Below are 16,090 nucleotides of genomic sequence, written 5' to 3'. Positions count from 1 at the left end.
TCATTAATGGAATGTTATATTAATTTCATTATATAATATTTTAATTTTGTCCCTGTTACACTATCTAATCCTAATAAATTTTATTTGATCTAGTCATAAAACAGAAATAAAACCAAAGAACTATACAATGGATTAAATTTTAAATTTAGACATCCTGGCTAATCTATTTAAATATAAAAAAAATAAATAGTATTCCACTGTTAATATTATGAAATTCCATTTCTATTCTCATTTTCATTCTGGAGGTATAAATAAATCAAGCAACAGCTAGACCCAATGGATTGGATTCCTGTCAAAAACTTGACCACCTTCCCAAGCCTGTCACATGAACCTGATTGGGCCCCTGAAACAGATTCCTCGGACAGCAAACAAGCCTTAAGACTTAAGAGGAAACAAGAAATCTTAGAAATAGGATTTCATAACATCAAAGACCCAATTCCATGTTGAGAAAAGTATTACTAACTCGGTACAAAAACGACACCATGTAAAAAGTATAGAAATACACCAAAGTTTTTTACCAGTATAACATTTGAGTCTCCATAACATGTTTAGTTGAAAATAAGGTCAAAAAGAGATATAGTAGCATGAGAAGAAAAAAAAAATCAACCATATAAAATTCCTATGTACTGCAAGTGAGTTTCAATTGCTTAAGGAAATCTCGGCAATATAGATGGGTTTGTTGCATTAATTAATGGCGATGATAAGGAAACCAACGGATACATACATGAGAAAAACAGGGTAAAGGGCGAGAGCCTTCCTTCTTGGGTTGACTGCAGTGCTCATGAATGGATAGGCAGCCCATGAGCTCCAAGCCAATGTCACACACACCACAATCACTTTTATCAACACATTGTCCTTCAACATACAGATTAGGGCTCCAACGTCAAGAGGGAAGAGACAATAACCTAGAAGGCTCAGACTTTGGAAGAATATTATGTGTCCACCCTGAAAACAACAAATATGGTTACCACTTTCAGGGTTCCCAAAATTCAGCATAATAGTATCTTGGTATATTAATTTCCAGTTTATACAGAAAAATGTTAGCACAGTGCGATTAAGGTTCTTGATCATGCTGGACAGAGAGAGAGAGAGTGAGAGAGAGAGAGATCTTACCAGTAGCAACACATTCAATGTCAAGATTACAGCACCAGCTGCTAGTAGCGCAAAGGCAACAGCAAAAACCTCAGACTGGGAAGCAATATGAAATGTGTTAAAATGCAATATTTTTTTTCTACAATAGAAAGGAAAAGCACATTACAATACAGTAATCAACTAGGTTTTGCTTGGTACACTTGCAGTTTTAGGTCATTAGTTCAGAACCTATTCCCTCCCCTCAAACATCAAAGGAAAGATCATGATTTGTGGATTGTGTAAGAATATCACAATTGACGGAAGTAGAATTGCCATCAAAAAGGAAGTACAAGAATATAAAATTTAAGTAACAAGATCATAAACAAAGATGCAACACACACTTAAATTCCACTTCATTTTATACATTCTGCCCTGGATATATGTATCATAAAATGTGAAACTAATGCAAACCAGAATACTCATACAAGAACATGCTTAGATATCTAAATTGCACTTCAAGATAAATGTAGGCAACATGGTCTATCTTATTTTAATTAGGTTTTCTTAATTTTATGATTCAACTCTCATTGCTAATTTTCATTAGATGGATTGGTTTTTGTCATTAGTTCTTAGATTGGGTCTGTTAATATTTTCCTTATAGCAGTCCAAATCCTAACAGGTTTCAGCTAGCATCCCACAACCCCCCCTCCCCCCCCCCCCCCCCGGCCGGGGGGCCCAGGTCACAACAGGGTAATAGTCCCAACAAATTGAGATGCTAAGCAAGGGTGTTAGACCTCGGAGTAGGGGATCTTGGAAACACGGTTGGGGATGCAAGAGAAAAGCAAGGTCAGCCACCCAGTCTGCTATGTGTGATTCAGACATCACAGACAGGTCCTGTTTAAAATATCTGTGCACATGGATACTTCATCCTGTCTTCATTGGAGCTCAAAAACTGACATATTATCAATCTCTAAAGGAACAAAAGCAAATCCCACCTCCCAAGCCTAGAGCAACTCATGATAGATACCCCAAATTCAGCACCAATAAAAGAAAGCACAAGCCAATAAGCTTTGCAAACCCACTACACCGATTACCGTCAGAATCCTTGTTATACTGCCAGTTTCTGTCATACCTCATCATGTTCAGCTTAACACATGCTGCCATTGGCGTGCACCATGAGATTCATAATATAAAAAGTCTATTAAATAAATCAAATTTTTTTGGGGAATGAAGAACAGTTCTGCAACAATTTTAAACATTTTAGCTCTCTTTAGGATTATTTGAAGCTGAAGGACTGTTGCCTACAATGTCTAAAAACACTTTTAGACATGAGTATATACACTTTCTGAAAATTGCAAACCCAATCTACATCTAATTGAAACCATAAAGTATCTCAAATTCTAAAATTTTCTTCTTGTAAGATATTCCTCAACTATTTAAATATGAACCCGTTTACCCCGTTAGAACTAAAACTATTTGAGCCTTTGGAACCTTAGAATATCCGTAGAAAGCTCTTTTTTCTCACTGCTTTGCTAGATCAGTAGCCTTAACCTTTCTAGCTAAAAGGGTAGGCCAAAAAGAACATAGAAAAAACGTTTCTACAAAAAATGATTGACCAAACTGACCAGTTCAATTATAGTTTTTAACCAAAAGGTGTGTATATTTGCATGCTTATATGTTGTATTAAACAAACATTTATGACACGATTTACACAAACCAGAACTGAGTGGCATCGTGTACAGATGTACCACAACAAGATACTCCTGTCCCCTGAGAGGTACACCTAAACAAATGAAGAATTCATACCCTTTAGTGATGATCCTTTACTAGGAAAGCCTACTTCCATATGCACAAATAGCGTACTGTTTCATAGACAAATGTCGAACAGGAACAAGAAATGAAAATGCAAATTTAGTGTCAAATTCCTAGTTTAGATTCAAGCAACTGACTTGCTAACAGCAACCTCATTTTAATATGAGAAGCTAGATAAATTGGGAAACCAAAGCACTGCATCAATTTGGTGGTTTAATAAACGTGATACTAATGAGTAAATATCTGATACTCAATGTTCAAACTCTATGATACCATATAAGACTAAGAGGCTGTAATCACTGAACATGGAATGAAGAGCTCTAAGCTGCTCAAAACAGATTACTAAAGAACAGAATATGACATCTTATAGAGATAACTATGTTAACAATTAAAGAACCAATGAGCACAACTGAAATACATTGTTAAAACCAAATCCAAAATTCTTGCAACTTGAGTTCAAGATTGGAGGCAGATATAAAGAAATTTGAAACTATGGGCATAACAGGCATGAGCTCAAGAAATCACACCTAATCCTACTAAATAAGTGCCTATCAAGATCATACCTCTTGAAGCTGTAAGATGACTATGGAGCATACCATTTTGCAACACATCATTCACTTTTTGACAAGGTAAGTCATCATACCAAGCCGAGTACATACAATTAAAAGTGCCGCTTGGAGAAAATGATAAATGTTCAGCACAGAAAAACACTGAGAACAACAGATGCTACAGACATTTTTGAGAACTAGACTCCAGCATGAAAGTATATGAGGACTCACCAAAGAGATCAAGGTTAATCAGGCATTAGACAAATAATAAACAAGTGCATAATTATGAAAGACGCCACAGGCAGAGTTAAAGAAAAAGTTCCTTCTCTGCTTCATAAAGTATGATAAAATTTACTATCAAGAAGTATAATTATCCAGTTTCCAATATCTGTATAACAGTTATGAGCCCTTTTTCCCCATTAAGCCACATCTCAGGTAAGCATAACAGGATTAACAGACACAATACAGGGCACTCAAAAGGATAACAAGGCAAAACCCATAGCTCCATAGACAAAACATACAGAAACAGTTGTGCCATTGATAGCCAACATTAACATTACTTCACTGAGAGCAAACACCCACATTTCGGCAAAGAAAAATAATCTAGCAGCGGTTGAAAGACTTGGATTCCATTAACCAATTTAAAATATAGAATGAAAATGAAAAATAGCTTGCAATAGTAAGGATAGGAAAAATTAGAAAAAGAGCAACAACTAACTATTATCTTTCATATCAACAGGCAAAAGCAAAAAGAGATTAAGAAAATATGAAAGTCACTCACCTTCTTCACCGAAGCAGACCATGAAAGAGTAAGCCCCAAAAACACGATGAAGAAAAATGGGCCCCACAGGTCCCAATCCCTCAAAGCCTTTCCTGGATCTTCTCTAAAGGGATTTGGAAACACGACCAGCTTCAAATTACTGACGATCCTTGACAGATCTCTCTTGACGGTATCCCAGACAGGCTCTGTTAACGTATTCGGAGCCGAGCCGAATCCGGAGGCGCCAATATTCGATACAGAGTTGACAGGCGGTGGAGGTGGGGCCGTGGGAGCAGAAGGTCCAGACGACGGCTTCTGGCCGGTTTTAGGAGGTGGAGGGAGATTCGACGGGATGAATGGAGAGGAAGAGACGGGGATTCGCGGCGGGCTTGGCGGGCGAGCCGGGAGGACTGTTGCTGGGCCAGATTGAACGCTGGCGTTTATTAGGTTCTCGATCTCATCGATGTCGGACTGAGAGGACGCATGAAGAGGGATTGTGTCGCTGTGCGACATTTCCTTTTTTCTTGGCGAAGTGTAGGTTTTCTTTCTCGAGAAAGTGATGAAAAATTTATGAGTGGAGTCAGAGTCGAGTATCTGGAGAAGAATATCGAAATCTCGCAGAAAGGTGGTTTGGGTCTCTTCGATTTGCTATCGTGTTAAGGTTGCGAAAGTTTCTTGTTTATTTTGTGGGGTTAAAACGTCGCCGTTAAGTAATTGTTAATTTCGCAAAGAGAGTCAACGTGAAATTTTCTTTTTCTATGTCATCCCAACCGTCAAAAAGTTATTATAACCAACAACCAACTCTTTTTATAAAAGCTGAATCATATACATTATAAAAAGATTTTAAATTTTTAATCTCATCACTAAATTTTTATGTCCTCCCGATGGTATTTGCGTTGATTTGAAATTTTTTAATGAAATTTTAATATATTATCTTAAAAAAAAATGGTGCCTTTCATAAAGAGAAAACCATTTCACCAACACAATTAATTTTAATCCTTGTGTAGATGTAAAAGGTTTCATAATTTCTATATATATATATATATATATATTTAGTTGCTTGGATTGTGTAGGTTCTTGTAGTAAAATAATTGTTTGCTTTACAAGAAACTGATATCCATAAAAAGGCGATAACTTATGGGGGAAAGCATCAACAAAATAAAATTCAAGCTCCGGTAATTGGTATCTTCACGATAGTATAGGATGATTTCTTTCGCATTTTAAGGATGGAGCTATGAATTTTCATTTACATAAAGACTTTTCTATTGTCTCTCATCATCACCAAATAATGTTATAAAAAATCTATGTTGAGAGTTGACTAAAGGATTGATGCGGTGTCTGACAAATAGACATAGTGATTTAGAATGATAATTTATAATCGAGTAAATCATCTGATGGGATATCTAAAGATAAAATCATAATATGCATTAAGTTTTTCTTAAATTTAATTCTATAATTTTTCTTAAAAAAAAATTGAATTTTATGGATTTAAAGGCCGATTAGGGCTTCTATTTAAATCCAAAAAATTTCCTTAGCTTAATTTCATAAGTGACCTTTTAATTTTAATTTTGTCTTGATTAAATCAAATTTTTACTAAAAGCTACTCTCTTTAGTAACAGATGCATCTCGTTTAATTTTTTTTAAGTGATTAAGTATTTTATTTAACACTATTAATTTGATTAGAATAGTTTTAGAAAATTGTATAAATAATTATTTTGTTTGAAATAAAAAGAGTAAAATTAGCAAATACTCATTTATTATTCTTTAATATTTCCAAATCCACAAACATTTTTGAAGAAAACAATTACCTAAAATATTTTTGAATCCTAGTTATATCTGGCGATCAATCATGGATGGACAACCGCTTCTGATTCAAGGATGCAGGCGCAGGATTGGGAATGAATAAACAATCATTGGCTTTCGGATGTAAACTCTCCATATATCCAGTATCCTAATAATACTGGAATGGAGGAAATTTATGTTGTGGACCTTATAGATAAGAGTGGTAGCAGGTGGGGTATGGAGACTTTGAGTGCACTATTTACTTGGCTGGAGATTTAGTTGGTTCAAAGGGTCTCGTTATGATGGCAATCATGCGAAGATGGTTGGATGTGGCAATATGATTTGAAAGGCATGTATACGGTGAAGAGCGGCTATTGCAAGTTCGTCTCAGTATTCATGTCAAAATCTCGCGAAGAAAGAAGCATCCTTACTCGTACTATCGGTGTAACTACTTCACCTCATCGAGCAGGATAGGAACAGAATCGGACAAAGAGCTGTTAGTAGGGAGCAACTCTTTCGGGGAATTAGCCTTAACAACCGCACTCGACCACTAAACATATGGGGAATAAAGCTATGGGGAATGCTAAACCTGTAAATGGTAGAAAAAAAACTCTCGTCTACCACCTTTACAACATAGGCCCCTTCCTTTAAATAAAAAGCCCGATCTCTCATAGGGCTCTGTATAATCAATCACAACATGTTTCAAGATTTTCTCAGGATAGCTAGAAGAGGATATGGAAGTTACCCATGCCACCAAAGGCGATTAATTTAATATGGAGGGTCTTGTCCGGTATCCTACCTGTTTGTGTGTTCTAGCCACGAAGAGAATCCAAACAAATAGTTTCTGTGCAACGTGAAATCTGGAGATGGAAACAATTTTACATTGTTTAGTAACCTGTCCATTTGCGAAAGAATGTTGGATGCTCTCTACTATAGGATGGGTGAGGTCTGTAGCTAGCATTCACGACTGGTTTGAGTTTCTCCTATCTAAATGTGGTATCGAGCAGCTGTGTGAAGTGGTAATGATTGCATGGAAAATTTGGTTGGCACGGAATAGTATTGTATATGGAGATAAAAGCAAGTTTCAACTGCAATTGTTATTGGTCGAGCTCGACAGTTCTTGCATGAATGGACAGTAGCGAGGCGTGAGGCATAAAGCTCGATTTTAAATGATAATCATGTGTTGCTAGTAGTAAAATGGCAGCCACCACAACATGAATAAAAGTGTAACGTGAATGCAAGATATGATATGGCTGATGCAAGATATGATATGGCTACAGGACAGGCGGGTGTTGGGTGGATTGTAAGGAATAACAGGAGCCTTATTGTTGGTGGTAATATGAGAGATATTGGTATAACCTCTAATCCACAAATGGCAGAAGTAATGGGGTACGAGAAGCTCTCACTTGGCTAAAGAATCATTTCTTACATGACAGATTGATTTTGACGGTAGATTGTTTGCAGGTCTATCACGCCTTGGTTTGTGAGAGGAATGATTATTCTTATCTTGGCATTATAATAGAGGATTGTAAAACTATTGCTAATTAGTTTAGTTCTTTGTCTTTTAGTTTTATAAAAAATCATGGCATTTGCCCTTTTTCTTCATGATTCGATAAGGCTTGCATACCCTAGGATGTGTCTATAATCAAGAGCATTGCCTTCGTTCTTTATCAAAAGAATCAACAAATCTGATAGCTCATACGCTAGATCGGGCTTCAAGTTTTATGTGGGTTCATTGGAATTGATTATAAATTCGTTATCTTTAACTTATGATGTTCGATCTGTGATTCTAATAATACATAAGCTATTTTCAATTTCATAAAAAAAAAAATGATATGTCATACCCATCTACTGAGAGAGGATTATAAAAGTATAAAATATTATGTTTTATATTATTTAAATTATTTTACCAATTAGATGAAAAAAAAATGTATATTATTTATATATATATATATATATTTTGAGTGTATGGGCAGGGCTCGTGCACTTACCATAGGTATGCTTTCAGGTGTTATTTTTATTTGCATGCTATACAGTAGGTTTAAGGGTAATTTTGGTATTCCACTTTTATCGACACTATGGCCACAACATCTTGTACTGTTTCCACACTCGACATAATACGTACAGAAAACGAACTTAGAACCAGAAGGTTTCTCCATTTGCAATCCACGATTGATCATGGAAAGTAATACAGACCAAAGCAAGCCAGCTATTCAAATCCAACCCACCATCACCGCGACCAAACCGAAACCAACCCCGAAACGTTTCGTCAGAAACCAAATACCAGACTCAATCCTCAACGACTCATCTCTAAACGCCGCCATATCTCTCTTGCCCTCGAACTACAACTTAGAGATTCACAAGTGCGTCTGGCGAATTCGCTCCACCGGAGCCAAACGTCTTGCTCTTCAGCTGCCGGAGGGCTTGCTTATGTACTCTCTCGTTCTCTCTGACATATTCACCTCCTTCGCTGGCATTTCCCACTGTTTCATCCTCGGCGACGTGACTTACGGTGCCTGTTGCGTAGACGACCTCTCTGCCTTGGCATTAGGTGCGGATCTTTTAATTCATTATGGTCATAGTTGTTTAGTCCCAATTGATGCTACAAAAATCCCTTGCCTTTACGTTTTCGTCGATATAAAGGTTGATGTTGAGCGTTTGATTAGTACGATTAGACTTAATTTAAATGATAAAAAGAGTATTGTTCTTGCCGGTACTATTCAATTCGCGACGGCTATTCGAGAAGCCAAACCTGAATTGGAAGGGATGGGCCTTTCAGTTTTCATTCCTCAATCGAAACCCTTATCGGCCGGCGAGGTTCTAGGTTGTACGGCACCGAAAATCTCTTCTAATGCAATTGTTGGAAGCTTGAGTGACACAGTTGTGGTGTTTGTGGCGGATGGAAGATTCCATTTGGAGGCGTTTATGATAGCTAATCCAGGGCTTAAGGCGTTTAGATATGACCCGTATATGGGTAAATTGTTTTTGGAGGAGTATGATCATAAAGGAATGAAGGAGACAAGGAAAGGAGCAATAGAGAGAGCTATGGAAGCTAGGAATTGGGGAATTGTGTTGGGTACGCTAGGAAGGCAAGGGAATCCAAGGATTTTAGATAGGTTAGAGAAGAAAATGAAAGAAAAAGGATTTTCTTATACAATTTTTTTGATGTCAGAAATTAGTCCAGTTAGGATTGCCTTATTTGAAGATTCTGTCGATGCTTGGATTCAGATTGCTTGTCCTAGACTTTCCATTGATTGGGGAGAGGCATTTAAAAAGCCTCTTTTGACACCTTTTGAGGCAGAGATTGCACTTGGGGATTTACCAGGTTGGTGGGTGGCAAAATCAGGGTGTTGTGGTGGTTGTGATTGCGGGCGTGACAATGAATTATGCTCTGGATGTACAAATGCTGATGCAAATGATGGTGATTATCCCATGGATTACTATGCTCAAGATGGTGGGGATTGGAATTCCTCTTATTTGAAGAAAGGAATTCGCCCTGTAAGAAGAAATGTGGCATCTTCTATCAGTAATGGTGCTGCTTTGTAACATCATTATTTCTTAGAGGTTGTATTACAAGTAAGTATGCCAAACCTTCTGTTCTATGTTTAAAGCTTTAGTTACTTTTACATTTGTTTTGGAAGAAGTGTGGAATTTTTATGTAGCTTGAACTTGAAATTCCCTCAATTTCTGAATCACGAATCAATTTAGGGAAATGAGTTGAGTTAAACAGATCGAACAATCACAGTCTTACATAGAGTATTAAGTTAAAAAGGTGATTTTTGTATAATGTAGAGACTAAATTTGAATCATGGTAGTTATATCAACCTTAGCTATTTCTTATAACTGCTGCACTTTAAAATAAGTGGAACTTGGGAAAATACTAGGATGTTGTAGCTAAATAAAATGCAAAAAAAATAAAAAATAAAATAAAAATAAAAAATAAATAAAAATAAAAATCTAGCTTCTTGACATAGTTTACTTCTAAAATCAAGTAGTTATTTGATGCAAGTGAAAGTTGGTACCTGTTAAACCTCCCTTGATATAAATTGTGACTCCAGTTTCTGTAAAGGGAAGAAAAATGCCGAATCAATTTAGGGAAATGAGTTGAGTTAAATAGATCGAACAATCAGTCTTACATAGACTATTAAGTTAAAAAGGTGATTTTGGTATAATGTAGCGACTAAATTTGAATCATGATAGTTATATTAACCTTAGCTGCTTCTTATAACTGCTGCACTTTAAAATAAGTGGGACTTGGGAAAATACTAGAATGTTGTAGCTAAAAAAAAAAAAAAAAAAAAGCTAGCTTCTTTACATAGTTTACTTCTAAAATCAAATGGTTATTTGATGCAAGTAAAAGTTGGTACCGGTTAAATCTCCCTTGATATTAAATTGTCACTCTAGTTTCTGTCAAGGGAAGAAAAATGCTGGTAGATATTATGCCAAGATGAACAGAAAATTGGAAAGATATATTTTATTAATACGTTAATCTCTATCACCCCAAAGATTGCTTCAGCTTAAGCTAGTTCATATTATCCTCTGTACTTTAAAGAGAAAGAGAGAGAAAAAAAAAAGGGAAAAAGAAGTGAACAAATCAACAGGGACTAAAGTTAGAAAAACCACTTTTAAATCGATGATTGTTCCACACTGAATGCAGAATAATTTCAGTGGATTGTTACCCATGGCAACATCTCTACTGGTCAAATCCAAGTTCTAGCTTTACTTTCTAGATCGTTTTCCTCTCCTTCAAAAAAATTACTCCCTCCATCCCTTAACATTATCTGTGTTTCCATTTTTAGAAGTCCCAAAATGTTTGTCCAATTTACTTAAGAGATATTTACTTTCCTTTTATGCCCCTCATCTATAACTTGTTTTAGATTCTAGGAATAATCATTTTGTTTTAAAGGAGGACAATTTTGGAAAAGTAGGGATATTTTGTATGATGTAGCATTATAACTATTTTGTTTATTAAACTTTGTGCAAAAATCAAAAGGACAAACATTTTAGGATGGAGGGAGTATCTATCTATGGATGAACCTAGTTCGGACTGGATGCTTAATCACTTCTTCATACAAGCTCACCTCCTTTATGCATCCATTTTGTACTCAGTGCATCATTGGAGAAAAGAATTGTAGAGTCTAACAAATTTAAACTTTGAAGAGTCAAATCCCATTTCCATAGTCTTCTGAACCCGTCTAGATAACTTGCCAACTTGTATGCACACAAATGAATATACTAAGCCCTCTCAAGGTGAGAAATTTACAGAAATTTTGTAAAGCTATGCCTGTATCGGAAATGTTGCCACGCTTCTCAAAGTTGTAAATACTTTTTTTTTTCAAAGACAAGTATGCTTTTGAGGATATGATTAATGTGGAGTGCACAGCATTCTAGGGATCCCAAAATGATATATTTGGGTTCCTAGAAATAGGGCTGTAAATGAGTCAAGTCAAACAGAGCTCTATTGAGCTCAAGCTGAGTCTGCTTGTTTACAGTTTATACTTTACAGCGGAAAAAAAAAAAATTTTTTTGCCCCTTTACAAGCCCGAACCGGAGCTTGTGCTTGGCTTGTCTTGTTTTATTCATTAAACAATCTCGAAAAGCAGGCTCGAGCTTGCTCGTTAAGCTTATTGAATGAACTTGAACAAGCTTTTTCAGAGCCAAGCTTCGAGCTGCTCATGAGCGGTTGGACTCATTTATAGTCTTACCTAGAAGCAGCTATGGAGTGGTTTTATCTAGCAACTCCTACATAATTTAGAAGCTCAAGATTGCCTTTTCTGGCATGACTAAATGCATCTCAAGACATTGCTCAACAATTTTAGAGACGTGGGAATTGGTGAATCCATGGTCCTTGAGAAGTGTAACTACTGAGTTTAGTCTCACCAGGCTTTCAAAATCTACCTTTTTAGACACATATTCAGCAGATTTTAGGGTCAATCCACATGAATTTTGAGATTTCAAAACTGTAAAATGAATGCTTATTCAAATTTGCTGGTCTTGTGGATGAAAAGTATCACTAATTATCAATAATAGCCGGATTGAAAAATGCCCAGGTTGGCATTTGAAACCAACAATTAAATACTTATCTAAAGCTTGTCCTCCATGGAGAAGACCAAAATTGTAGTCTACTCAGAAATTTTTAAGTGAGCCAAATTTAGACAGGTTTGATAAATAATGCTCCGCTAATTGGAAGATCTGAGAAGCTGTTCAATTAACCAAGAAACATGGGGCAAGCTGCAGAGATTTCTTTGCTCTTCCTCCATTTCCTCAACTGCAGAGATTAGAGAATTAATAATTTCAGGACAAGTAAGCCTGTTTACTTATGGAAACACTTTTCTGGTTTTTTATTTTCCATGGAAAACATTTTCACTTCTTAAGAACAAAATCTGATTTAGCAAAATTAGAAAATATGATCATGTCTGAGAATTTCTACAACCAGTGAGTGGAAAAACTATAGAATGTGTTAAAGAAAATAGAAGGCATCAACCAATTTTGTGTATTATACAGGATACTAAAATATTTCAAAAGCAGCTTATTAATCTGAGACTATCAAGGGTTCCAATTTGAGTGTTTATCATTGACTTTAGAGTAGAGGTTTTTGATTTGAACTGGCCCTTTATTTTGATAGCAATATGATTGTAATAGCAGGTACAAGGATGTCTTCTGAACGCTCATTGTTGCTAGGATAGATGCACATGAAATCTGTTGAAGCGAAGCGGTTTCCTCAACATCTGATTTTTAGGTTTTTTTGTTGTGCTGTAAGTGTTGGTTGGATAAACAGCCGAGTTAATTTAGGTTGTGAGTATTTACTGGGAGTTCCTACCATCTCATGACAAAGCAGGGCTATCTTATAACTTGAAGTATCAGCAGAAAGTTTGTTCCAATAGTCATGATAATATTTATTTCTCTATCAATAAAGTGTCACCAGAAGTTTTTCCTCTATGGTCAATGATAATTTTATTCTCTCTGGAGAATTCATTTGAGACTGCTTTTTTCTATGACTTGCTTTTTTGCTTCTTGAAACTAACAGTAAACGTGTCGTGACAGTTTCTTTGAAAAACATGTGCTATTTTATGACATCTCATTTGCCCTTGTGCTAAGGGAAAAAGCAAAATATTTCTCTTTAGTTGGCTTGCTTTCTTGAAGCTGCAGCAGCATTTTGAAAGTATAACTTTGTTATTATATGTTGCAGAATTACCTTTGGGAAGGAGGTTCTGTTTCGCCAAGATATTCAGGACTGTGAAGCCCCATTTGGTGTAATCAGGCATAGTGGAGTAAAAAGATGAGATATGTGGGATTGCTTCTAAATTGCAGTTTTGTAGAATTAGACAGGCTTGTCCTTAGCACTGGGTTTTTTGTCTATACCTGCAGCTTTATCAGTCATATTCTAAGGTCGGTCAGATGCTCTGGCAGAGGAATTTGAGGTTTCTGCTCTGGCAATATTTCAGAATTTCTACTTTGCTCTTAGGCAGTAATTTGTTGCTGTTGCTGTGAGATTGGGTTGATGGGATGTTAACTTGACAGGCAGCAATAGTATAATTCTTTCTGTAGGCATTCTCATAAATGGTGCTATTTCGGGTTGTCAAATACGAAGATGATATGTTTCATCATTTTCAACCATGTGTCGAGGGAGATACTGTAGCTTTTGCACTAGCTTAGGGTCGGCCATGTCCAAATACTATGATTTGGTATGTTGGTTGAATATATTCCATTTTCTATTAATCATTAGTGTACTAGACTAGACTCTTTAGAGTGATTTGAATTAACCCACTTTCTGATTAATTGCATAAAAATTTACCTATTTGGTGATAGTAATGACTGTTTATGGCGAGCTATATACAGTTCTGATTTGGAAAAGGTTCAATTTTATAAATTTTCAATTAGCTTGATTTGAAATTTTGTTTTCCCATAAATTAAATTCTTAATTCAGTTTGGTTCATAAACAAATATGATACTTGAAATCAATTTTATATATATATATATAGTTTTTAGTTACAAAAAATGCAAAATATCAATCTGGATCGATGAATTAATCATAAACTAAAACTTTTAATTGTTGAAATTTAAAAAATTTGAAGTGGCACAAATGAGTTATTGCATGTCAGAAGAAATCAACAATAAATAGATTAAAACACAGAAATTAACAGGTTATGTAGAAAGAATCATATTCATTCATGGGTCATCAAATTATGCCCCCTCTATTACATTTTTGACTCTCAAAGTCATCAATTCCAGGAAATTAAAAAAGAGAAAGAAAAAGAATATAAATTACAAAAACAATTACCCAGCATTTAAATTGTAAAATTTAATCTGGGTAAATATAAATATATTTAATTTAAGGTATATGGTATAATTTAGAAGGTTTAAGATTATCAGTAACATTGAAATACTTTAATGTTTTAACCCACTTTTCTTGATTCTTCAATGCATGAACTGCAATTGTGTCTGGCCAAAACTCATGTGAACATCCTGTCGGAGGCTCAGGATAATTATACATAGACCACTTTCCATTAAACCTATTTTAGCTTTATGCCCTTCTCTTATCCAATCCCCAAAAACTTTATCCTCTGGTCCTTCCAGATGGTTTCTTGGAATTTCAGAAACCCTAATCCACTCTACAATATCCCAAGAAACCATATATCCCATTCCAGCCATATAGTGCTTAAACGGGTCCATGCTTGAACATGGAATAACATAACCATAGTACAAATCTTCCTCGGCAATGGCTTTACAGACTCTGCTAACTTCTCTAGCCTAAAATAAACATCATCGTCTCCTTCATCACATAATGGTAAGGAGGGTAAGGCCTATCAGTGTCGTTTAAACATCTCAGGCAAGCTTGAAAAGTAGGTATAGGTTTTACCTTTGTTCATATTCTCTGTACATTTGAGAATAATAATGTCATCGTAACGCATTATTTCAAGTGCAACCAGTACCTTCTGATCTTCCTTCGTTAGATTACAGAAAACAAACTTTATGTCAATCTTTGCACCTATTGGAGACTGTGTTCCGTATATCATCCGTAGAAAATGGCGGCGTTGGTATTGGTCGGGAAGCGTTAAATACCCATTAAAAATGCGAACTTCGTCGGAAGTTGAGTTAGTAGAGACCTGAGATGGAACATTATAGGCAAGAGCACTTTTACCTAATCTCAATAAGCTGTCGAATCGAACTTCGTTTATAGAAGCTAATACGCAAAGGAAGAAGATGAAGAAGAAAGAGGGGAGAATGAATCTTCGCCGGTCGGGGCTTTTGTGGTTCATTGTTATAAGGTTTTTGAACAGTTTAAGTGATCGGAGAATGGTATGGTTTAAGGCTAGCATGTGCATATGGTGGTATAGAGGGTTTGAAAATCAAGCGATATTAATAATTTTTTGCTTGAAAGTTTCTTAAATACAAAGTATAAGGTGGCAATTCCGTGCTATTTAGACAATCCACTTAGACTTTTATTCCTCTAAGGAAGGCGATGTGAAAAAATACGTGTCAAGGTTGGATTTACACTTATGTCCTTGGTAAAGAGGGCTTTTTACGTGTGATACTTATCGGTTCATCATCATGCTATAAACCCACCAAACCGAACTGAATTGATTAGTTTAATTTGATTTAGTTTATAAAAATTTGGTTAGATTTTTAGTTCAAATAGAAACATCTAATTTTTTTTGTTTGATTCATTTTTATTATACAAAATCCAAAAAAACTTGTAAACTCTAAAACCAATCTAATTTTATTAAAAAAAAAAAAATTAAGGTTGTATTCGATGCCAACTTTTTAAATAGCTTTTATAGTTTTAATTAATTAAAATGTTGATTACTATTTTTTATAGTATTCGGTAATATAGAGTTTGGACTAGTTTTTAAAGGTTAAGGTAGCATTTTACAAAAAAATTAATTCGTGTAACATTTAACTTTTAGCGTTTCATAAAAATTGTTCAAACAATTAACAATTTAAACACTTTAACACAACTAACAACTAAACATTTTTTAAACATTAACAGCTATCAGAACAACTAATTTTGCCGAACAGACCCTAAGCCAAAACCAAAAAACTAAACTGAATAATTTCAATATAGTTTTCCCTACAAAAAATTTTGGTTTGACTCGGTATAAAACCAAGTCAACCG

General features: G+C 35.4%; 2 protein-coding genes and 1 pseudogene across 2 annotated transcripts; 1 reads left to right on the top strand and 2 right to left on the bottom strand.

The window, feature by feature from the left end:
* Positions 1–492: 492 nt before the first annotated feature.
* Positions 493–4,862, bottom strand: LOC149491918 (protein YIP4b-like). The gene is made up of 3 exons (XM_089716968.1): positions 4,213–4,862; positions 1,114–1,188; positions 493–945 (listed from the first exon to the last, which is right to left on the bottom strand). The coding sequence occupies exons 1-3, from the start codon at positions 4,702–4,704 to the stop codon at positions 685–687; spliced, it is 828 nt and encodes a 275-aa protein (XP_089573094.1). The 5' UTR covers positions 4,705–4,862; the 3' UTR covers positions 493–684.
* Positions 4,863–8,078: 3,216 nt separating this feature from the next.
* LOC149491917 (uncharacterized) lies at positions 8,079–13,207 on the top strand. The gene is made up of 2 exons (XM_089716969.1): positions 8,079–9,549; positions 13,163–13,207. Exon 1 carries the CDS (start codon positions 8,152–8,154, stop codon positions 9,517–9,519), a length of 1,368 nt encoding a protein of 455 aa, XP_089573095.1. The 5' UTR covers positions 8,079–8,151; the 3' UTR covers positions 9,520–9,549; positions 13,163–13,207.
* Positions 13,208–14,120: 913 nt separating this feature from the next.
* Positions 14,121–15,353, bottom strand: LOC149491916 (beta-1,3-galactosyltransferase pvg3-like; annotated as a pseudogene).
* Positions 15,354–16,090: the final 737 nt, after the last annotated feature.

Source organism: Jatropha curcas, unplaced genomic scaffold (assembly GCF_041381405.1).
Source record: "Jatropha curcas cultivar XTBG-Jc1 unplaced genomic scaffold, XTBG_Jcur_1.0 HiC_scaffold_243_pilon, whole genome shotgun sequence".
Taxonomy (NCBI): domain Eukaryota; kingdom Viridiplantae; phylum Streptophyta; class Magnoliopsida; order Malpighiales; family Euphorbiaceae; genus Jatropha; species Jatropha curcas.
The sequence above is the reverse complement of the archived record's forward strand: the minus strand, read 5'-3'. Positions and strand labels throughout refer to the sequence as shown.